At 40.2% G+C, this 24,682-nt stretch overlaps 1 protein-coding gene across 1 annotated transcript in view; it reads left to right on the forward strand.

The window, feature by feature from the left end:
- The first annotated feature begins 1,765 nt into the window (after window positions 1-1,765).
- The window catches only part of LOC123363758, a 66,488-nt gene continuing 43,571 nt past the window's right edge, over window positions 1,766-24,682 (forward strand). The window contains exons 1-8 of the mRNA XM_045005102.1: window positions 1,766-1,918; window positions 7,200-7,299; window positions 11,924-11,992; window positions 14,279-14,309; window positions 15,669-15,728; window positions 16,159-16,239; window positions 18,045-18,181; window positions 23,257-23,379. Coding sequence (XP_044861037.1) covers window positions 7,237-7,299; window positions 11,924-11,992; window positions 14,279-14,309; window positions 15,669-15,728; window positions 16,159-16,239; window positions 18,045-18,181; window positions 23,257-23,379 — 564 coding nt within the window. The 5' untranslated portion in view covers window positions 1,766-1,918; window positions 7,200-7,236. The remainder of the gene's footprint in view (window positions 1,919-7,199; window positions 7,300-11,923; window positions 11,993-14,278; window positions 14,310-15,668; window positions 15,729-16,158; window positions 16,240-18,044; window positions 18,182-23,256; window positions 23,380-24,682) is intronic.

A 24,682-nucleotide genomic window follows, 5' to 3' on the forward strand; every position in this document is an offset into this window, starting at 1 on the left:
GGCATGGCAAGGGTCTGGTCTGTGCTCACCTTGGTTACTCTCAAGCCTCCCCAGGAAAGGGGGTGTAGGGGCTTGGGGGGATATTTTGGGGAAACAGGAACTCCAAGTAGTTCTTTTCCTAAATCTCTGTCTAACTCACTTGGTGGTGGCAACATACCATCCAAGGGCCCAAAAAAAAAAATTTGTGCCTTGAATAAGTTTTTAACCTAAGCTGGTAAAAATAAGCTTAGGGGGTCTTTTATGCAGGTCCCCACATCTGTACCTTAAAGTTTAGAGTGGGAAGGAAACCCTAACACACTGTGACTTCATAGCCTCCTCTCCCCACACCCAACAGATCCAGCAACTCCGGTGTACTCTATGCAGAAGCCTATTTGCTGCGGAAAGTCAGCATGGTCAACTGAGAAGATGTGATGTGACCTGTGCACACTAAGCATACAGGAAGTGGAATTTCAAAAATTCCCAGGGCTTTAAGAGGGTAGGAGCACCTATCTGTGTACCTGGATGCAGGGCAGCAGAGTAGAAACTGCTTAACAGAGTGGTCATGATGGGCACTGTGGGACACCTCCTGGAGGCGACATAAGCAAACACAGTGTCTACACTGGCACTATGTAGCTCTAACTTTGTTGCAAAAAGCTCTATGCCACTTGCCAAAGTGGTTTTATTTTGTTGGTGTAGCAAAAGAATTACATCAGTGGGAGAACCATTGTTGTGTGTACACCTTCATTGTTTTGTCAACAAAACTTGACTTTTATTGACAAAACTGTCTAGTGTAGGCAAGGCCTTAACTTAAATATAGGATATTGCTAAGGTAAAAACAAGCAGGAAAATAACAACTGCAGCAAGGATAATTACAATAATGACAAAACCCCAAACATTTTATACATCATAACAAAGAAAAACTGGCACCATAAAATCATTTAAAAATAAAGATTTTGTGCCAAAATATCTTATTTATATAGAATTCAGAACCAACGGCAAACTGGAATCTAATGAAAGCCCAATGAATGCCAACAAAACTAACAGTTTCCAAACCACAGTCACATATTTTTGATCAGATGCAGACATAGCAAACATAAAACCATATAAAAACCCAGCCTCAGGACTGAAACAATATATTCGCTGGAGTGCGCTGTAACCGCTATAGTTCAGGTTGCTGGAGTGTGCCCCATCCAATCCATGTCCAGCTGCTCATAACCAGTATCGCCAACCCCAAGCATTCAAAAACCACGAACGCGACATCCCAACATTGTGAGACCCGCTACAAAAATCATGTTTTAAACATGCTCCACGTGGGGGGGGGGAGGGGGCTTTTCACCAGCCGCCCGGTTTGTGCGCGTTTGGGGTTGGCATGTTCAGTGTTTTCTCTGCAGCCACCGGGGCTAGAGGAGTCCGGGGGCAGCCCGCAGGCGGGGGGTGTCTCCTCGCCAGGAGCCGGACTTTTAAGAAAAGCGCCACAAACGCGCCCGGCTAAGCGGCGCTGAATCCCGCCCCTGGGCGCCCAGCTCCCGGCGAGGCGGGCTTGGCGACGCTGCGCGGCCTGGTTTCCCTGCAGCGCCAGGCTCCGCGGGCACCGCCGCCCCCAGCGAGGTGTTGCGGGCGGGGGCAGCTGCCAGCGGCCCCAGGGGATGCCCCCGACGCTCGGTAGCTGCAAACAGCCGCACGGCGCGCCCGGCCCCGCCCCCCACTCGAGCGGCGAGGCGGGCACGCGCCCAGCCCAGCCCAGCCCAGCCCGGCAACGGGCGCAGCGCGAGGAGAGGATCCGATTCCCTCTGCAGGGCGACTCCGGTCCGGAGTTTCCATCCCACATCCCCAGACCCGACCCCCTCACGCAGCACGCAGGGGCCGGGGCGCATGCGCCCTGGAGTTCTCTCGCTCACGGCGGTGGCGGCGGCCCGAAGAGCCGGAGCTGGGGCGCGGGGTGAGTGGCGGGGCTCGGCGGCAGACACGGCGCTCGGGGCCGGCTGAGGAAGCGCCTGGGCGGGATGGGGACCGCCTCCCCCCCCGCGCTTCGAACAGGAGAAGCCGCCCCGGCCGGGCCCGTCTCCGTGCTCGCGCCCGCGAGCGGCCGTTGGGAGAGCGGGGCCGGGCTCGCCTCCTGCCGCGCGCGGAGCTCGGGGTCGGGAGCGCGGCAGCCATTAGGCAGCGGAGGCTGCTGCTGCTGCGGGTCCTGCCGCGCTGCCCGGGGACCCCCGCGGAGCCTGTAGCTAAGGCGGGAAGAGACGATGCGCCCCGGGGGCGGGGGGCGGCGCTGTCTCGCGCTCCCCCCTCACCTGAGATCGCCTGGGGTCAGCGATGTCTGCGGCGGGGGGGCTGGTAGCTTTGAGGGGGCGGCCAGCCTGGCTGTTTCGGATGCCCGATGGCAGTTTAACCGTTGATGCAGCTGGTGGAAATGTGTCATAGGAAGTTCTGCGCAGTCTGCAGCGAGTGACAGTTTATATTGGTGCCACTTACTTTGATGGCTTTTAAGAAAACGCCACCACTTCTTCCCTTGCTCAAAGGGGGTGGTGGAAGGCAAATCCATATTCCTCGTAGCGTGGCCTTGCCGTAGTGGGGAAATGGGGGACCACGCCCCATCTCCTGTGTTTGTGTTGTCTCCTAGTGTGACGGGTCCTCGGGGTACAATCATGTATTGGGATTGCCATGTCCCCTTAACTCTCCAGCCTGGGCTCTCTCTCATAATTCTTGACTAGTGACAGTAGCAAATCTCTCCAGGTGCTGTTAACACCGCACCATAGTAACTCTAGCTCAGGAACCAATCCATGCAACAAACCTCGATGCCAACTCTGCCCACATATCTACACCAGCAACACCATCACAGGACCTAACCAGATCAGCCACACCATCACCGGTTCATTCACCTGCACGTCCACCAATGTAATATATGCCATCATATGCCAGCAATGCCCCTCTGCTATGTACATCGGCCAAACTGGACAGTCTCTAAGGAAAAGGATAAATGGACACAAATCAGACATTAGGAATGGCAATATACAAAAACCTGTAGGAGAACACTTCAACCTCCCTGGTCACACAATAGCAGATCTTAAGGTGGCCATCCTGCAGCAAAAAAACTTTAGGACCAGACTTCAAAGAGAAACTGCTGAGCTCCAGTTCATCTGCAAATTTGACACCATCAGCTCAGGATTAAACAAAGACTGTGAATGGCTTGCCAATTACAGAACCAGTTTCTCCTCCCTTGGTTTTCACACCTCAACTGCTAGAACAGGGCCTCATCCTCCCTGATTGATCTAACCTCGTTATCTCTAGCTTGCCTCTTGCTTGCTTATATTTCCTGCCCCTGGAAATTTCCACCACTTGCATCCGAAGAAGTGGGTATTCACCCACGAAAGATCATGCTGCAAAACGTCTGTTAGTCTATAAGGTGCCACAGGATTCTTTGCTGCTTCTACAGAACCAGACTAACACGGCTACCCCTCTGATCATTAATATTTGGAGGATTTTCTTGCCTTGCTGAATTAGAAGGAGAACATCACCAGACAGACATTTAAATTGTTTTATTTAACTAAAACAACAACATTACATATTCTGGATTTTTTTTCTTCAACAGCAAACATAATATTTTAACAAAACAAGCATATGAATTTTTGAATTTAGTTAAACATTCAATTTTTTTTAAAATCAGGTTTGTTTTTGTTAAAATTGTTTTTAACTAAAATGGTTAAATGACATTTTAAAAAAAAAAAAGCAAAAATTAAATAGACTATGTCATACAGATCAACATGAGAAACTTAAAATATTGGCTTCTGCAGCCTAAAGTCGTCTTCACCTTAATTTTCCTGTTTGTTCATAGTCTGGAAAAGAAAAGCAAGCTTTCCTGCTTTTTCAGGTCCCAAACAATTTCTCAGTTTGGAACGAATTAGTCCAAAGGATGAAAATATTCTTTCTACACCAGCAGAAGCTCCTGCTGTTAAAAGTGAGATTATCACTTCAACAGTCTCTGAATCCAAGTGCTTAAGTGACTTCCACCAGTTCACTGGTGTGACTTTCTTTAAAACATCATCAGCAAACATATATTTCTTGATTGGTTCACCCTTAACTCTGAAGTTTATTATAGTTGGCATTATGGAGGGATGATTTCTGGGTGTCCATGTCATAGCCAACTCTTCTTCTTCAGCAGTTAAGGTTTGACCCTGGTACCGAGTATTGAGAATATTTGCAAGAAAATGAGCTGAAGATAGTGCTTGTCCCATTTGGTTTTTTAATGCTTTTAATTTAACTCTGTCATTGCATATTTCTTGTTTTAAGATCTCACTCAGTTCCTTCCAAATTTCAACAGCATCAGCAATAAAACAGCTATTTCCCTGCATTTTGTTCAAGGCTACAGAAATAGGTTTCAGGGTACTCAGCATATGTTCAACATTTCTCTTAAGCCCAATGTTGAGAACTTTGGCTGTGACAGTGCCATCTATTTTTTCACTATTTTGTTCACAAACTGTCATCAGATTAGGCCAGTTCTTGATATAGTGCACAAAACAGTCCACTACTGAGTTTCATCGCACGTCTTGTGTGAGAGTGAGCTTGGTTCCTCCCATTTTTCAGAGCAGCTGCTGCACAGTGGTGGTTTCAACAACATTAGCCTTTATTTCTGGAAGGAGGTGTATCAAATGAGCACTGCAACCGTATGTTATTAGCTTGGAACTCTCTTCTAAATAATTTCTTCTCATCTTGGATACATTTGCAGCATTGTCTGTGACCAAGCTGCATACTAGACATTTGAATTTTTTTTCACAGTTTGTTATAGCTTTTACTGCTACTTCTTGTAAGTATTCTGCTGTGTGTGCATTTCCTGATGTATCAATTGTTTCTGCAGGGAAGCCTTCCCTTCTTCTGTTGTCTCACAAGCACATACAACAGGATCATTGTGGACATTGCTCCGTCCATCAAGACTTAGGTTAACAATTTTACCCTCTAGACCTTTTGCACACTGCTCAATTTCTCTCTCATACACTTTATCCATCAATTTGCCTGCGACATCTGCTGAATCACGTTAATGAAATGTGGGTTCTCATCATACGGAAAGGAGAGTTTGTTGCATAAACATATCAGGCAATTTTTTCATCAATTACCTCTTTTTGTAATCTGGTTCTAATCACAAACTTATTTATGGTTGTTTCTGGATGATGGAGATTTTTTTTTTCTTTTTGCTACAGGTGATATACTGTGGCTATGTGACATACATGATGTGACTGAAACACTATCGTTGGCAGATAACACTGAAACTCTAGGAAATGATGGTGATCTTGAAGGTGGATAGTCTTCAGAATCCTGTATGTTAAGGATGGATTCTCCTAAACAAAATAAGTCAATGCAGTTATTTAATTATTATTACCATACTGTTCATTTAGTTTTACTCATTGCATTCACTGACACTCAGTACTATTTTAAAGGTGAAATTGTAAAAGGAAGATCTGCCCATTTCAGCTATTTATTTTTTTATCATAACTGCATCTAAAATGATAGTACCATAGAGTAACAACTATATTTTTTGCTCAAACATGAGAATTCAGAATAGTCCAAAAGGAAGACAGGCAGTCCTTAAGAAAGAAGTATGAAATAGAAGAGTTTACCAACCTGAAGATCCTGCATGTTCTGACATATTTCTTTCATCATCTTCAACATAGCTTCCTCCTGAGAAGGAACACTTCTCATGATGTTGTTTCATTTGAGCAACCAGGCCTTGCATTGCTTTGTTGCACTGTTTGCATTTTGCACGCATGCCTGTATTACCCACAGGTAGAGGAACTTCATTAAAATATTCCCACACTGGGTTTCTTTTACGGCCTGCTGCTGTTATAGGTTTTCCCTTCTAGTGAGAGAATGGTATGGTAGATCTCAAATCAATGAAAGCTACACTAAGAGAGACCTCAAGACTTCTGGAATATGCTGCTCAAACAGTTTCACTTTTGTTTCTATCGCCCATCCCTCCCTTCTCACATTTATCTCTCGACGACTTCTCCTTATCCAGATCTGTTCCGCCGCTAACAATCTTCTATTCATTGAACTTTTTGAAATTTTGCACTTTTAGAGAGAGGTAAGGGATTGTTTCTGTGTACATACAATTGCAGAGGGACAATAGGGTTGAGGTCTGTTATTTCTCACCTCTATGTATTATTTATTTATTTTGTTTAAAAACATTTTTGCTGTTAACAAGCATGTTATCTCTGGAGACACAAATCCACAGTTTGAGAACTGCAAAACTAAGCATCTCTGATAGTCAGGGCTTTGGAACTGTGCTCCGGCTCCACTCCAGCTCCAGGCAAAAACCTGCAGCTCAACTGCTCTGCGCTCCAGCTCCGGGCTCCGCTCCAAAGCTCTGCTGGTAGTGGATGTGGGTATGTGTGCAGCATTTTGGAGCAAGCCTCCCAGCCCTAGATGATACATTAGGGATTCATAGTTGTGCTCTAAAAATAGTTGTGGCTCAGGCTGGAACTCTGGCTCTGAAGACCATCCTCCTGCCCTAGGCTTCAGAGCCATAACCACGATTTCACAGTTCTGTCTATACAGCTATTTTTGGAATAATAGTGTTAGACCTGTTAGCTTAAGCCTGTTGACCCAAACTGGGAGACTTGGTCCAAAATGCTCTGTGGACATATGGATGCCAGGTAGCTTCCTTACTGGCTGTTAAGACTGTTGCTCAGGTCTCTGCTAGAGACTGTTTGCACAGTCTGGTAAATAGTCTGCATTGGTTAAATATAGTTCATATTTTCAGGCTTTTCTTTACAACTGTAAGAACCAGAAACGTTTTTTAAAATGTAATCTTAGATTCTGATATCATGTGTCTCTGGAAGCTGGGCTCCTAAACACATGGCTGTTATATCTGTGCCTTAATCTGGCTTTGTCCATACATGTATCTGAAAAGCTAAAACCTGAGAACAGTGGCAGAGCATGTGATTATAGTTTAGATGTGTGTATTTTTATGCCTGGTGTGTAGGGTTTGGGAGAGTACCACTACCCCTCCCCTCCAATTTGAGGCCTGCTCTTAATGAAACAGTGATGTTCTCAAAACACAATAATTAGCCTGGAAATTCAGAGCTAAACTTCCAGGTTACTGAAAAGAAACCACCCCAAACCCAAACATTTAAAATATGCATACACCTAGCTACTATAACATGTTAATAGATTAAACTAGAAATCTTGTGTCTTGCATCCAACTAAAGTAATACTTAATATTTCTGTAGCTTTCCTAGTGCTTTTCATCTCTTTTAAACCTCAAACATGGACACCGAACCTGAGGTAAAGAAAGAGAAGAAGCAGCATCAGCATCCTTTCTACTGCAATGTGAGTACTTCATATTATTAAGGGCCTTTGACAAAGTATAATTTTATCCATTGTTGAAAGGTTTGAGAGTAGGAACAAAATCAAAGAGTTTGGGGAAACCATTGAAAACTAGTTTCAGAGAGGTAGCCGTGTTAGTCTGTATCAGCAAAAACAACGAGGAGTACTTGTGGCAACGTAGAGACTAACACATTTATTTGGACATAAGCTTTCGTGGGTTAAAACCTACTTCATCAGATGCATGGAGTGGAAAATACAGTAGGAAGATATATATACAGAGAACATGAAAAGATTGGGGTTGCCTTACCAATTCTAATGAGACAATTCAATTAAAGTGGGCTATTATCAGCAGGCGGAAAAATCACTTTTGTAGTGGTAATCAGGGTGGCCTATTTCAAACAGTTGACAAGAAGGTGTGAGTAACTGTAGGGGGAAAAATTAGCATGGGGAAATAGTTTTTAGTTTGTGTAATGACCCATTCCCTCCCAGTCTTTATTCAGGCCTAATTTGATGGTGTCTAGTTTGCAAATTAATTCCAGTTCTGCAGTTTCTTGTTGGAGTCTGTTTTTGAAGTTTTTTTGTTGAAGAATTGCCACTTTTAAGTTTGTAGCTGAGTGTCCAGGGAGGTTGAAGTGTTCTCCGACTGGTTTTTGAATGTTATAATTCTTGACGTCTGATTTGTATCCATTTGTTCTTTTGTGTAGAGACTGTCCTGTTTGGCCAGTGTACATGGCAGAGGGGCATTCCTGGCACATGATGGCATATATCACATTGGTAGGTGTGCAGGTGAACGAGCCCCTGATGGTGTGGCTGATGTGATTAGGTCCTGTGATGGTGTCCCTTGAATAGATATTTGGACAGAGTTGGCAACAGGGTTTGTTGCAAGGATAGGTTCCTAGGTTAGTGTTTTTGTTGTGTGGTGTGTAGTTGTTTCAGGCTGGGGGCTGTCTGTAAGCGAGGACTGGGCTATCTCCCAAGGTCTGGTGAGAGTGAGGGGTCGTCCTTCAGGATAGGTTGTAGATCCTTGATGATGCGCTGGAGAGGTTTTAGTTGGGGGCTGAAGGTGACGGCGACAGCTAGTGGCGTTCTGTTACTTCCTTTGTTGGGCCTGTCCTGGAGTAGGTGACTTCTGGGTACTCTTCTGGCTCTGTCAATCTGTTTCTTCACTTCAGCAGGTGGGTACTGTAGTTTTAAGAACGCTTGATAGAGATCCTGTAGGTGTTTGTCTCTGTCTGAGGGATTGGAACAAATGTGGTTGTATCTTAGAGCTTGGCTTTAGACAGTGGATCATGTGATGTGGTCTGGATGAAAGCTGGAGGCATGTAGGTAAGTATAGCGGTCAGTAGGTTTCCGGTATAGGCTGGTGTTTATGTGACCATTGCTTATTTGCACTGTAGTGTCCAGGAAGTGGGTCTCTTGTGAGGTTGATGGTGGGATGGAAATTGTTGAAATTGTTGAAATCCTGGTGGAATTCCTCAAGGGCTTCTTTTCCATGGGTCCAGATGATGAAGATGTCATCAGTGTAGTGCAAGTAGAGTAGGGGCATTAGGGGACGAGAGCTGAGGAAGCGTTGTTCTAAGTCATCCATAAAAATGTTGGCATACTGTGGGGCCATGCGGGTCCCATAGCAGTGCCGCTGACTTGAAGGTATACATTGTCCCCAAATGTGAAATAGTTGTGGGTGAGGACAAAGTCACAAAGTTCAGCCACCAGGTTTCGTGTGACATTATCGGGGATACTGTTCCTGACAGCAGGTAGTCTATCTTTGTGTGGAATGTTGGTGTAGAGAGCTTCTACATCTATAGTGGCTAGGATGGTGTTTTCTGGAAGATCACCAATGGATTGTAGTTTCCTCAGGAAGTCAGTGGTGTCTCAAAGATAGCTGGGAGTGCTGGTAGCGTAGGGCCTGAGGAGAGAGTCTACAAAGCCAGACAGTTCTGCTGTTAGGGTGTCAATGCCTGAGATGATGGGGCATCCAGGATTTCCATGTTTATGGACCTTGGGTAGCAGATAGAATACCCTGGTTGGAGTTCTAGGGGTGTGTCTGTGCAGATTTGTTCCTATGCTGCTTCAGGGAGTTTCTTGAGCAGATGGTGTAGTTTTTTTTGGTAACCCTCAGTGGGATCAGAGGGTAATCACCTGTAAAATATGGTGTTAGAGAGGTGCCTTGCAGTCTCTCATTCATATTCCAACCTATTCATGATGACGACAGCACCTCCTTTGTCAGCCTTTTTTATGATGTCAGAGTTGTTCCTGAGGCTTTGGATGGCATTGTGTTCTGCACGGCTGACGTTATGGGGCAAGTGATGCTGCTTTTCCACAATTTAAAATGGCTTGTGGTAGCATCTGTCTGGTGATTTGCCCAACTGTTACCCAGGTTCTGGAACCCCTCCTCCTCCCCCTTTTTTTTAAATTTATTTGAATTACCCCTATCGTATTTCTAGCTGGTTCCAATACAAGGTTTCCCTGTGCAGATACTTGACTCTTTTTCTTGCTATTAAAATGATAATCCAACTCTATTAGACCAGCTATTTCTGACTACAGACATCATGCATTATCTCCTTTCAGGTACAATATTTTTTTGATTCTCAAGATCAGAAGAGAGAAAAATGTTTTAAGTAAAGAAATAGTCTCCACAGATATTCTATTCTTTAAATTGCCACATAGGTCTGGAATCTTTGCAATCAGTTGACACCTAACTGTAGAGTCTTCCTTTGATGTGTGTGCACTGCTGCACAGAAGCTGTCCATACCCAAATATGGTTAGCTAATAGTTAAGGTTGAGAGTGCTAGTCAAGCATTTCACGTGTGTCTGTGGGTAAGGGGAAAATTATAGAAGCAGTCACTGTCCTCCAGAAAACTATACAGAGAAGTGGGGGGGAATGGTCACCATACCCCACCCCCAGAGTATTTAGATTGGAATGCTGGATGAGACAACATAGGGGGATTGTTTGGCATGGAGTGGGGGAGTTGGGTGTTGTGTGAGTTTGGAGGGGAGAGTTTCTTGGTTAGGAAGGGACATGGGTAAAACAGAAGGTAGATGTGCAGAGTGTATGCACTCAACACTCCCCCAGAAGCAAAGCCCCTGCTAAGTGGAGAACTTGCTTCTTTAAATTTAATCTCTTCAAATTTGAACACATGAGGCCTTTGCATAGTGGGGGCTATTTTGCTTAGAAGGGAAGCAGGGTTAAGTCAGGGAGTATGCCCTACATATCTCTCCTGAGAAACCTCATTTAGTAGGCTCATTGGTGCCTGACAAACATACCTTGGCTTTTGAACCTGACTACCTTACTGAGGTTTGTGTGTATGTTGAGAGGAACTGGGATGTTTAGGGGAGTTGGTGGGGGAGGAGTGGAGGCTCCTGGATACCTTTATTCACACATGTACACCACCTCTGATTAATCTCATTTGGCTCATCTTTCCACAAATGAGCCTACATAAATTTGTCAGAGTCTGATGAGTCTACTGAAGTTTGTTGGGTGTAAGGGAGAGGACTGGTATGTTTAATTGTTGTTACTGAGGAGAGTGTGGATGTTGGATAGGGGGGAGCTGGCTGTTTGCAGGCACAAAGGAGAGCTGAGTTGCTGAGGGAACTTGGGTGGAACCAGGTTGTTTGGGGAGGCATAGAGGGAGTGGTTGGGATGCAGGGGGTGTGGAGTGTTTCTCCCTTCCTGTTAAATGTGGATACCTGTCAAACCTCATTAGGCTTGTTCGTCTCTGACAAGCGTATGCAAGCTCATTGGGGACTGAGGGGAGCCTATGGAGACTTGTGGGGTATGAGAGAGGATGCAGGCACTGGGAATATAGGGAGTCTTAGGGGATATGGAAAGTCTGGCAGCGTGAGGTTGGAGATACAGGGTGTTAGGGCACATGGAAGGGATGAGAAAGGCACTGACAGAGCATGAAATGTATGTAGAGTGAATGCCTTAAGCAGATGGTGACCTCAGCTTTTCAGTACCCTGCTCATTCCCTGCCCAATATGAGTATACAAACCTTAAGAGGTCTACATTTGCTTAAAGGACTCACTCACCCTGGGTACTTTTCAAGGGGTCTGTGGGGGAAAACATTCCTTTCAGCCCATTTCATTTTATATCAATTGCTTTCTCTTCAGTTTTGTAGTCCCTTCAATGAAGTGTTGATGTGAATCACACTTGCACAACAGAAGAGAGAGACAACACTTCCTGGTCAAAGTTTTCAAATTTCTTTAGAGCTTGGGTTTTATATCCTTTATTTTGGTCATCTTTTTGAAGATCACCGTTCCATACCTCTTTTAATGAGAATGAGAGAGATGGCCTCCCCTCTGGTACAATGCAGTTAAATGTATTTGAAGGGTGTGGGCGAACCTGAAACCATCTTATGCTATGGAAAGGGACTTTTAAATGAAAGACAGTACTTTGATCATCCTCTTTGGAACCCAGTGAATAGTGTTGGCTGCTGTTCAGTCTGGCTTTAGAGGACTTGTGTTTCAGCAGAAATCAATCTGTACAACCTCAGGGTGTATAACTGAAGTTTATTAAACAGGGAGATTTTGAATAGTTTGAAATATCAATGATATTTTTCAGAATTATAGTATTTTTTCTGTTTGCATAATACTGTAGAAATAATTATGAATCTTCTTTTTAACCTAGATTTGCAAAATCTCGTGTGCTTCTGCATTAAACTTGCAGACTCATTTCCTTGGATTCAAACACAAGACGGTAAGATTGGGTGTGGGGGTGTGTGTGTGTGTCAGATTTTGTATATAGTTACATTAAACAGTGGTGATGTGTAGGATTGTAATCACTATTTTCTCTTTTTAAAGTATTAAATGTTCTAAAATGTGTAAAATTAGCAAAGCATCTGACTTTTTGTTTAGAATTTTTTGCTTTAACTGTTTCTTTCATGTACAGTAAAGCAGAACTTTTTTGTATAGCAATGATGTTTTAAAAGGTTCATGTTGATCTAGCTGTGTATGGCTGTCTGAATTAGTAAGAGCAACGGGGGATTTAAACATTGCAACGCTCAGTATTGCAGTGCCTATCTCCTAGATCCCTTCCAGTGGAATTCACAGCCTCAAGTTAGGTGCTTAACACTCCCTATACAAAGCATGGGAGCCTTGGCATCTAAGAAGGGGATTCTCAGAAACCAGAAAGTTGAGCAGGGTGCCATCTAAGCTAGCCAGGGGTGAAATGCAGATGGAAGAAGGGCAGGATTTAGGGCCCAGATTCACAGTGGTACTTAGGCATCTAATTCCCATTTGTCTGGGTCTTAGGTGTCTATCTCTATTTGGGATTCTCAGCTGTGAACTCTTCTCTGAAGTTAGTCACCTAAGCCAGGTCAGTCCTTTCTTGTGGGTAGGGAGGAGAGAGAGAGAGAGAGAGACCGACCCTCTCATTGTAGCCTGTTGGCTAGGTCACTCGTCTTATCATGTCCGGTAGGGGGGAACACCTAGTTTGGGAAACCTGCCAGGGCTTAGGTATGAGCAAGGGCTCTGGGATGGCATCTGGACTTAAATGGCTTTGTATATACCCATTGGCATAAACTTAAGTGTTTAAGGGGGTTAGGCACATGCAACTTTAGGCAGCAGCTGAGCTATGGTTTTGTGAATGCCATTATTACCTAAATATTAGATTTAGGTGCCCAAGTTCTCTTTATAAATCTAGCCCAAAATATGTTTCAGAGCTTTGTGCTCTAGTCAGCAAGGGGCATGAGGCAAGATCAAATACAGATGCAGATATTTATTAATCTGAATAATGAGTCTAATATAATAGGAAACAGTGGATTGATTTAAATCAGAACAATGTAAATAATTGACTTTTACTAATGAATTAAATCAGCAAGCAGGAACCATTGATTTAAAAATCAATTTTAATTGTGTTTTGCATTTGTACTTCTTAGCTATTTTCCTAAAGAAAGTTGATTCTAATTAATTGCTAACCACTGAAATGTTGATTTGCAACTAAATGCAGCCTTTACCCTAAACTTAGTGCTTCTCATTGCTAACCAAGAGGATATACTATCTAAATAAACATAATTGCTGAAACATGTGTATATAGTCTTTAATTTTTACATTTTTATTATGTTAAAAATGATGACATGCATTTCTGATTTACTAGATGATGATCAATTTATATTTGTAATTGGTGTCAAGCTCTATTTGGGTTGAAGTGCAAGTTTAATTAAAAAGGCACAAAACCAGCATTTTAAAAAATGAAATTATCTTAAATGTGCTGGATACATAAGAAAAATGATTTAAAAGTTTATCAAAACATGTTTTGCATTTTAAACTAATTGTTTTAGTAAACAAAAGCGGAATTATCTGTAGTTAGTGATTTGAACTGATCATTTCTGGTCTGCGTGTCATTCAAAATTTTGGAACTTGTACATCTCATCCTCTCACACCTAGTTTTTATTCATAGATTGGGAGTGAAAGAAAGCTCCCCTTCTTTTTCAATTCCCAAATGGTTTCTTAACTTTGAATGAACTAATCATTTGACTGAACTAATTGAATAAACTGAAATGAAGAAAATATTCTCTAACTGTAGAAGAGGCTCCTGCTCTTAAAAGCTGTCTTAGCATTGCAATAAACTCTGGTTCTAGCTGCTCAGCTAGTGACTTCCAGTAGTTCAGTGGTCTGGATTTTTTTAGAACTTGGTAGCAAATATGTATTGCTTAATATTATTTTTGTATTTAATTTCAATGATTGTAATAGATTTAAGTCTAGGCCTTAACCTAGGTTGTCAGTTTTAAATAGGTTTATTTTTTAAGCCTGTATTTAATTTAAATTTAAAAAAATACAATGTTTATGATTTTTAAAAATTGATTTTTATTCACCCTGATATCTATCCATCCATCAGAGAAAAATTACGTGTACATTTTGAATAATCATCTTTTGTGTAACCCTGAATCTAATTAGTTTATTATATAAATAGTGACTGTCCATCTCTTTGATAATGTAAAATTTCTACGAAAACATTAAATTGTTTTTTCTCTCATTAATTTAGGTTGAAGAAGCTCTAAAAGCCCATGGTATTGGTAAGTACTAAAGTTTAACTTTTTGCTTTGGTTAAATGTTTTTTATAAACATCCATACAAAACCTTAAGTGACCTTTTTAAGAATTTTAATTTTAGGACCAATCCTGCAGAAGACAGTGTAACTAATTGTGCTAGTAAGGGGTCTACAGGATTGGGCACTAGAATTGTAACTAGTAACATTTTGGGATTAATCATAAGAGGACTCTGAGACCTGGTCTGTACTAGAGAAATAGCTAGAAGAGGTTTGAATTCGTTACTTGTGGAGGGTTAACTTTTAAACCAAATGATAGCTATTTAATTGTCAACTTCAGATATTCCACTGCTAATTATTTTAACAGAAAAGTAGCATGGTTGTATTTCATAAAGTTCAGAGTTACGTCATTTTACACACCCTCGGCCCTAAAGTTGTACAGTTTGATTCAGTGTATTTTCCAGTCTAAATTTAAATGTCCAATTTCATTTTTTATGTCCCAAGATATTGGACTTTTCTTGTATTGTTTGGAGAAAGTTCCACAGCACAATAGACCCCTCACTGCTGGGCAGTTTTTCCCTTTTTAAAAAAAAAAAAAATACATTGGAATTCTTTTTTATTACTTTTATCCCATTATTCCGTGTTAGACTAGAATTCAAATTCAGACGCAAGCATCACAAGTCCTGTTTGGTGCTCTTTCATGCATGGAAAAGTAAAGTCTTCTTAAATATTAAATTTTGAATAGAAATAACTTCTGCAATGTATGATTACAGTGGAGAAGGGATCTGATATACTTCTTCTTGCAGAGGAGGTGAAGCCAACAGGGTTTCCTCTTTGTCCTGCAATCTTGCCTTGTTTTTCAGGGCTTGTCCACATTACCTGTTCTCATCAATTCCCCTGTGTAGATAAGCAGTCCCTTGTGAATGCAAGGGTAACCAGGAGCACTATGCTCTGCCCTTATGCCATAGGAGAGTTCTTTATATGAAATTAACTAGCCCTTTCCAAATCTCCTCTCTGTATCCATAGGAGATTTTCACTATAGTGAGTTCTGCTGTAATTTAATACTTTGGTATGAGTTTAATTAATTGTAAAATTGGCAACCTGGTTGCTATTGTAATTTCTTGTCCTCTTTATTAAATTGTCTAGCACTAAGTTGGTTTATTGTAATTCTTTGATGCGAATGTTTGTGCTTCAACTGTTAACAGCAAAATTTAACTCTTGGTACACAAAGATTAAAGTAATATAATTTGGTCCTTTACACATCAACAAGAAGCTCACATTGTTTCCTTTAAACATGGTGTATGTCCAGTCTTTCTGACTGGGTTCTTCTCAAGGTCTCATTCTAGTCTTCATTCATACATTTTTACTCTTTTTTTTTCTTTTGTTAGTTAAAACTGTGGGTGGTACAGGAGACCAAGCGAAAGCACCTATAAAACTTCCTGATTATGGTAAGTTAATTTCCTTATTCAATATAGTGCACAAACACACAGCTGTGCCATGATTTAATGTCCTCCAAGAGCCAGTGATGCTAGAAGTTAGCAGGTCATTGGGGAAATTTGCTTTATATTGTTTTTCCCCTTTTAGTACCTCTACAACATCTTCCTTGCAAGAGAAGACAGTGTGAGTGGGTGGAACTTCAGGGATAATGCTTCACCACGTCAAATGGCTCATTGCTGTGCCTCCTGAAGGGCATTGGAGAGCAGGGATTGGTTTGGATTTGTTGGCAAACTTAAGTCCGTGACTGGAGTGGGGGACACCACTTCCTTCTCCTAGATTTCTCACTGCTCTAGAGAGTATCTAACAGTACACAATGCCTGGTTATTATTGCTTTGGTATAGGGAACTAACCACATTTTAATAAAGTGCTTTTATTTTATAGTTCAAACTGAGCCAGAGAAGTTTCAAGGACAAACCTTGGAAGAACAGCTTAATACATGTAAAGATTCAGAACCTGCACTTGGTGAGTATTTTTTTAAATGCTGTAATTAAATGCCAGCAACGTTTACATTTCCAGAGGGATTGAGTAAATTTGTTATGCTATACAAAGCACACGGGATCTTTATAGAGGAGAAGGCAAAAACACTGCATTTATTGAAAATATAACAGTTAGCATATGCTTTTTAGTCACACACACACACATACACACACACACACAGAATCCTGCCAGTTGATGTTTATAGTTACCAGTCTGTTGTAGCTCGAGTCAATCTAATGGCCAGTTAGATTGAGCATGAGTGAGGAGCTGGGCTCTTATCGATCGCGATCCGATGCTCTGAGGCTTTGCGGGACTAAACCCAGAGTTCCATGGCAAAACACCCCTGCTTTATAGTTGTAAATTCCCATTTGAGTCCATGCATTTTGCAGTGTCATCCTGTAATCATTAGTCCTTAAGTGGTGTTAATCTTGGGGTTTTCTGCTGTTATCATTTGATGGTTATTGTCGGGCTTCCCATCGTTATTTCCTATTTGTTGTCTTGCCTTCGGGGGTGCCTGCCTCACCTCTGAGGTCATCAGTGCTGCTAACGTGTTTAGCATTGGATACAATGGATGTTTTCTGATTGTCTCCTGGTCTTTCCAAGTCTCTCACTTTTTCTTGACCATCTGGACATTTGTGATGGCTTTCACACCTTATCTTTTCCTGATGCATGCATTCCTCATTCACACAAACAATCTTTTACAGAAACCTTCAAAGGTATAGAGACAGCAGTATTTTATATTCAGCAGAATATGTTGTAAATCAAGCCTTGCTAAATCTTATAACTAAAACAATTCACATTGGGGCTTCAGGCCCTCAACATTCCTCTAATCTCCTTAACATAGATACAATGCAAGATCCTGTCTCTGACTTACTAAAACCTTAAAACAAAGAATTGTATATTTAACTAGAGTGCCTAATTTGCAATACATATAGGAAATCATAGTAGACATTATAACTTATTCTAAAACAAAAGGGTGACCATAATCAGTCATAAGGATTGTTCTGGTCTGTCATTCCTTTCTGCTATTCATAAAGGGTGGCTGACAGGAGAAAATCAAATCATACATTAATTCTCATAGTACAATTATAAAATCCTGCTCCTACAAATGTATAAGGTTTACCTAATTTCATACTTATGAATGCATACAATTTACATTAGGTGTTCTGCTGGTACAGTGTGTAAGTGGATCTTACTGATGAGAGTTCTTGGAATTCTCATTGCATATTTATTCTTGATTAGGTTGGACATGTATCTGTTGAGAGTGTGGGTTACAAATAATGTGAGGCTATTTATACTAGAAGCTACTCTTGACTAAATGATTCTGTGATTACTCTTATTATAATATCATAGTTGATGCGTTTGAATATAAAAATGCATTTTTATACAAACATGTTAGTTTCTCTTTGTTGGAGAGGAGACAGTCTATTTCTAAGGAACACAGAAAGAGACGGTAAGCAAAGGATTGGCCTACATTTTCCAAAAGTGACTAGTGTCTTTTGAATACCTCAATTTTTGTTGCCCAACTTGAGGGAACTTAAAGAGAGCACTTTTTCACAGGTGGATGGTTAGGAAGTTGTCTTAAGCTTAGCACCCAAAAATCGAGATACTCAAAATAGCTAGTTATTAAAATCTTGGCCAATTTGTTTAGTACCTAATAAGTCACTAAGGCTTGCTTTAGTTTCTTTTTCTTGTATGAACTATTGATCATCTGTGTACTGGGTAATAATATGTAGTGCAGATTGTTTTAGTAAACACTAAATTGTAAAATATCCCTTTCTTCTATACAGGACTTGAATATATAATTGAATACCGATCAAAAGAGAATCTCCTTGTTCTCTACGAGTGTCAGCTGTGCCACTGTCAAACCGGATTGAGTAACATGTTCATGCATGTTTATGGCTCTAAACATAGACTGGCATATCTGGTAAGTGTGTGTGTTTTTCTATTTATTTATTTATTTATTTGAGTAAGTGTTCTTTAGACTATTAGGTGGGTGGCAAATTCTCTACTTGTACCTTTCATTTTAAATATATTTTCATTAGGATGTTACACCAATAAAAATAAAATGGTTTTATATACACATTCTCTAAGGCAGAGATCTCAAACTCAAATGACCACGAGGGCCACATGAGGACTAGTGTATTGGCCCAAGGGACGCATCACTGATAACGCCCCCTCGCTGCCCCGGGCCCCACCCCCACTCCACCCCTTCCATGAGGCTCCACCACCACCCCGTCTCTTCTTCACTTCCTCCCCTGAGCGCGCGGCTCCCCGCTCCTTCCCCTCCCTCCTGGAAAGTGCTAAGCGCTACCAACAGCTGTTTGGTGGCTTGGCGGTGGGAAGTGCCTGGAGGTAGGCAGAAAAAAAATGAAGAGTAATGTAGTATAGTATTAAAATATAGTATGCTATTAAAAGTCAATTTATTAACTTTTTTTATTAACTTCTTTAACTGTGATGTGAAAAGTCATTTCATTTTTGGTCACGTAGCTGACAGCGTTTTGCATCAACCAGAGCATGAATATTAGGTTTGATATCCTGAGACAAAACCAATCTCAGTGTTGCTTTCAAATGTTCATCAGTGAGCCTTGACCTTAACAGAGATTTGTTAATCTTCATGGAAGAGAAAAACTGTTCACACATATATATACTTCCAAACATTGCCATTATCCTTGCGGAAGCAGAGAATAACATGGGAAATCTTTCTTGTGAAAGAAACCTATGGAATTCCAGAATTCTAACATCTGTATACTTCTGCTTCAAAATGGTGTCACACTGAAGCTCCACTAACACCATCTGCATTTCCTCTGCAACATAGTTAATTTCATCAGCAAATGGTGTGGAAAAAAGTTGAAAATGTGGTTCAAGTACCTTGAAATCTTTAATCCGCACATCAAACTGTTTGTGAAGTTAGAAATGATCTCTGCATATTCTTTCAAGGATTTGGGTTCAACTTTTCCTACAAGCTCTATTTTTGTTAGTCCAGATTGGACATCATTAGGATCTTGAATGCAGCTTGGATTTGATGTAGGGTCCATGGCATTTTTCAACCATGTACCTTCAGTTAATTTGATACTACAGTTGCCATATGCAGTGAGCATTCAGGGCATATTCTGTGTGCCAAGCCAGTTCTTAGTGATAATATGGTTGTAGGCAGCCAATCTGGGGTGAAAGCTGTGCCCAACCTTTGGTTCCTTCAAAACATTTAACTACTGTACTATTGTATGGAACTTCTTCATTGGTACAAGGGGACCTTGTAGCAAGTGATATTGTCGCAAATATTGGCAAAAAATCAACATGCCTAGATTTCCATATGGCACTCAGCATCTTGAGACTTTGAGTGGAGGATGGAAAGGAATGCAATTCTCAAGTCAGTGCTGGCTAAAGGAGTGGTCCCTTAGTAATCAATATGCAGCTCACAAGGGCTGAGGAAGAAAACTTTTTCTCAGAGGATTTTTGCTTTAACTTCATGAGAAGGATAAAAATTCCTAGGAGGAGGTAATGCAGTTCCTGGAGCTGTTGGCCCTACAAGATTCTGTAGTGAAAGGAGAGCAGCTAGCTCTCTCTCATTGCAGTTGAATCAAGAGGTGAAGCATAATTCTCCATAATAAGGGGGACACTATCAAGTATTGTTTACGTATTCCTTGCATGAGTTTAGTGGAGGCAGTAATGGCCAAAATGAGAACTGACACTACAACAGGATATATGGTTCAGTTTCCCTGAGTCATGAAGAGATGTAGTGATTAAAGTACTTCTAGTAGGAAATAAGCACTATCATTTCAGATATTGCTGTTTGGATTGGTATCAGCTCTTTGCATATTTTTATGAAGAGCATGGATGTTGTAGTGGTGTTTTTCCACAAACGCAAAATTGTGTTCCTCTAGCTGGCTGAGGACAGCTCTTTAAAAAGATCCAAGAATCTATCCAGATCACTATCATATTGCTGAAATCTGAAATTGAAATTAATTTTAATAAAATTTAAAAAAAATCACAGCTTGTTTCTTAAAATAATTTAGAATACATAGCCTATTCTAAATGTAACTTTGAAAAGTTGTCTTTACATCTTCAAGAGTATAACTCAAGTAGTCTTAGATCAAGATAAGAGTCAGCAGAGAAATGGTGTGCTTAACAGTTCTCTCTCCTATGAAGCTACATTAGTGATCTCGGGCAGTTTTTCCATTTTCCAGTGGGGTTGCTGGCTGTCAGATAGCTGTCTGACATTAAAGGATAATCTGTGAAGTTGGGCTGCTCAGATTCCTGCTGGGGGATGTGAGATACATTAAGAGCTACTCTTCTTGTTGGCAAGTCAATCTTAGAAGGGTTATTTTGGCTTCCTATGGATTCATGACATATGCTCCCAATGGGTGGAATGACATTCTCAGAACTATCTTTCTGGCTATTTCCTTAACATAAAATATTTAAGGAATACTGGCTTATTATCCAGGGCTACCATGAACCCTACCCACCATTTAGGGTTAACCTTGGGGCAGATAACTTAGACAGTTGTTCCTAGTAAAACCATAATAAAAGATTTAAAGATTGATTACTGTGATCCTTTATGGATGGGAGAACACAACTGCTGAATGATGTAATGGAAAGTTTGATGTACAAAATACAGGGTAGTTAAGCAGAAGAAGATAGTTCCAAAGCCAGGCTGGATTGATTTTAAATCAATTTTAACAGTTATTTAAATCAGTAAACAGGAAATCCTGATTTAAATAATTGATTTAAATTGTTATTTGCATTTATACTTTTTATTTTTTTTCCCCTAAAGAAAGATTGATTCCTATTGGTTGGTAACCATTAAAGCATGTTGATTTGTAACCAATTACCTTCACGCTAAACTTTTTCTAATCAGGATACACTATATATATTTAAGTAATTACATAGCTTGATTTATGTTTATTCAGATTCAATTATTCAAATAGTTTTTACATTTCACTATGTTAGAAAATGGTGAATGTTGCATTTCAGATTTACTAGATGATGATTAATTTATGTGTAATGGTGTCAAGCTCTGTTTGGATGGAAATTCAAGTTTAATTAAAATGCACAAAACACAAGCATTTACACTTTTTCTTAAAAACTACTTTTAATATGCTGGATAAATAAGAGAAAAAAGTTTATCAATATATGCTTTGCATTTCAAACTAACATTTATTAAAGTATTATCTGTAGTAGTTAGTGAATTAAACTGATTTTCTGGTCACTATGTTCCTCTAGATTTTAGAACTAGTAGACGACATTCTCACATGCAGTTTTTTTCATTAGTGCTTTTTCAGCTCCCAAATGATTTCTTAACTTTGAACTGAATGAGTTGAATAAACTGGGATGAAGAAAATATTCCCTCTGTAATTGCAAAAAAGACTCCTGCTCTTAAAAGCTGGTTTAGCACTTCAACAAACTCTGGTTCTAGGTGTTTAGCCAGTGACTTCCATCAGTTCACTGGTATGACTTTCTTTAAAACTTGGAAGCAAACATGTATTGCTGAATATTATTTTTGTATTTAATCTAAATGATTATAATAGATTATAGTAAATGTAGGCCTTAACATAGGTTGTCAATTTCAAATTTAATTTTAAATACGTTTGGTTTTTTTAAACCTTATTTCTTTTAAATGCAAAAAAAATTTTTTAATTATTTTTTTATCCACCATGTCCAAAACCCTTATTCTAGTCTTAAGGGTAATGCTGTCTTTAAACACTTGGGGATGCTAGAAGAAATTAGTCTTTGTTCCAGACTTTTTCAATGGGACAAATCATGAGAATTCCACACTTTTATTAGAATTGATCTTGGAGAATTTTTGCTATCCTTGCAGGTGATTCAGAAGGAGAAACCAATTGTGTAACATAGATTCCCCTTCTTCTCTCCCTCCCCCTCCCCCCCCCGGCTTTTTCAGTATTGATAAATTGTTCAGAAATTTGGCAGAGATCTGTAAATTTCAGCACCCAAGAGATATTTGGAATACACTTGATAGGTACAGTTATAATAAAGGTAATTTTGCTGCTTTGGGCATGCCTAGGGGGCAGTAGCACAATTAAAATCTGTCATTTATGGGTTTGTTTGATGTTTTTGCACTTCACAGGCCCTGCAGAATTTTCTTTCCACCGTTTAAAGCATAGTTTCTCAGTAAATCATTAATTTCTCATGGTGTAAAAATTCTGCTTTTATCATCAAAGTATGTTAGAAAATAGAAAATTATAAATCCAGGTTTATTTTCTTAAAATGTGTTGAAAAAGTTCTGTTGTCCATGTGCAAGTGACGATTTTTGCCTGATTTATAATTTACCCAAATCTGAAAAGATTTCCCCAGGGAAAAGGGCAGCTGTAACTTCAGGACTTTTCCACTTTCAAATCTCTGAATTGCTACAGCTGTTTTTTAAAAAGATTGGCAAAACTCTGTATTTCTCACTGAACTCATTTTCGAAAGCATATATGCTGTATTTGCTCAAACTAAAAAATAATCTGAGTCAGAGACTAAGTGTGGAATATTTAGCCTTAAAGGGTTATTTTTTTATTTAGATTTAAATAATAGACAGTTGTAAATTATAAACAGTTGAAAAAGGAGGATTGGCATGGCAACTGTAACTATATAAAGTACTCATTGCTATAGTATCTGAGCACCTCACAATCTTTTATATATTTATCTTCACAATGCTCTTGTAAAGTAGGGAAATACTATTATCCCCATTTTACAGATGAGGTACAGGCACAGAGATCAAGAGATTTGCTCAAGGTCAGTGAGAAGTCTGTGGCAGAGTAGGGAATTGAACTTGGGTATCCTGACTCCCAGACTAGCACTCTAACTACTGACCTAGCTTTCCTTCACTGGTGGTCATTGCTTCTGATTTTTGCTTGTAATTAAATCCAAATAGAAGAAAATAGATACTGTATTGTACATAACTGCTTGTATTGCCAAAGGGGAGAAAAAAGGAAATTTGACACTGTATTTTCTCATTAAGAAAGTCTGGATTAATAGAGTGGGTGGCATTTTTATTTCTAGACACAACATTATCCTGAGATAGTGGAATCTGATGAAATTAGAGGTCGAGGTTCAGAACTGAACAGAAGGCTTAAACAAGTTGCTTCAGTTATTGAAAAGAAGGAGGGAAGAAAACAAATAAAGGTAATTTTTTTAAAAAAGAACTTCAGTGCCTATGTGTATTCCTTCCCAAATGCCTGTGTGTTTGTAAAAAATACAGATGTCATCTCTTATTTATAGGATGGTGGACCCAACCCTCTTATTAACTTTGTAAATTTACTGCCTACATTATAAATGCTCTGTTCATTCTTAAAATGTTATTTTGGGTCTAGTTTTCTGTTATTTACTGTTGAGCATGCATAATCAGTTTTTTTATATAAGTGTATGCCCCGTCAGAAGTTCACAGAAGTTATATTAATCACCTTGTAGTACACTATAACAAAAATGTATATTGGTCAGTCCTCCTTTAGCTAGTAAAATGGAGAATGGGGAGTTTCCCTGTTTTAGCAACAGTGAGAAACATGCTGTCATGAACAATATACATTTTACAGGAAAAAGAATCCCACGGTAAATTTCTGCATCTTATGCGCTATCGCAACTAGGTAGCATAACTTTCACATGCTACTGTTCAAACAACGTATATTTTACATATGGTAAAATTGACTTATTCTTATCGAGGTGCTTTGATTGCTTGCCATAAATCTTCATAACTGTTCTAAAGAATCCCATGCACATGAGCAAACAGAATACAACAGGGGTCAGCAACCTTTCATTTATTCACTCTAATTTAAGGTTTCACGTGCCAGTAATCTATTTTAATGTTTTTAGAAGGTCTCTTTTTATAAGTCTATAATATATAACTAAACTATTGTTGTATTTAAAGTAAATAAGGTTTTAAAAACATTTAAGAAGCTTCATTTAAAATTAAATTAAAATTAGAGCCCCCCGGACCGGTGGCCAGGCCCCGGGCAGTGTGAGTGCGACTGACAATCAGCTTGTGTGCCGCAGGTTGCCTACCCCTGGAATACAACTTGCTAATCGATATTTATATTAATGGCTGTATTGTCATAATAGTGTAGCATGCTACACTGTGGTTGAGTTTAGGCCAGTGACTGTCATTGAGGTACTGAAGGTGTTGAGAAGATTTTCTCCCACAATCTGTTGTTTGTACCAGTGTCCTCTTTGGGGAAATAGTGGCTCCATTACTGGTGGAGATTCACTGCCTCCATTAGGGAGGGCAAGTGCTGACTTCTCTTAAGAAAACTGTTGCAGGTCTTTACCCAGGAAACCAACTATTTTTGGTTAATTATAGACCAGTATTACATCTTTACCTATTTCTGGGTATAATTATAGAGAAGGGAGTGGCAAGACAATGCTAAGTATCTAGATACCCACGTTTGTGGCAAGATACAAGGTATGGGACATAATCAGCACCGGTAGCATTAGT

The sequence above is a fragment of the Mauremys mutica genome, chromosome 2, assembly GCF_020497125.1.
Source record: "Mauremys mutica isolate MM-2020 ecotype Southern chromosome 2, ASM2049712v1, whole genome shotgun sequence".
Classification (NCBI taxonomy): domain Eukaryota; kingdom Metazoa; phylum Chordata; order Testudines; family Geoemydidae; genus Mauremys; species Mauremys mutica.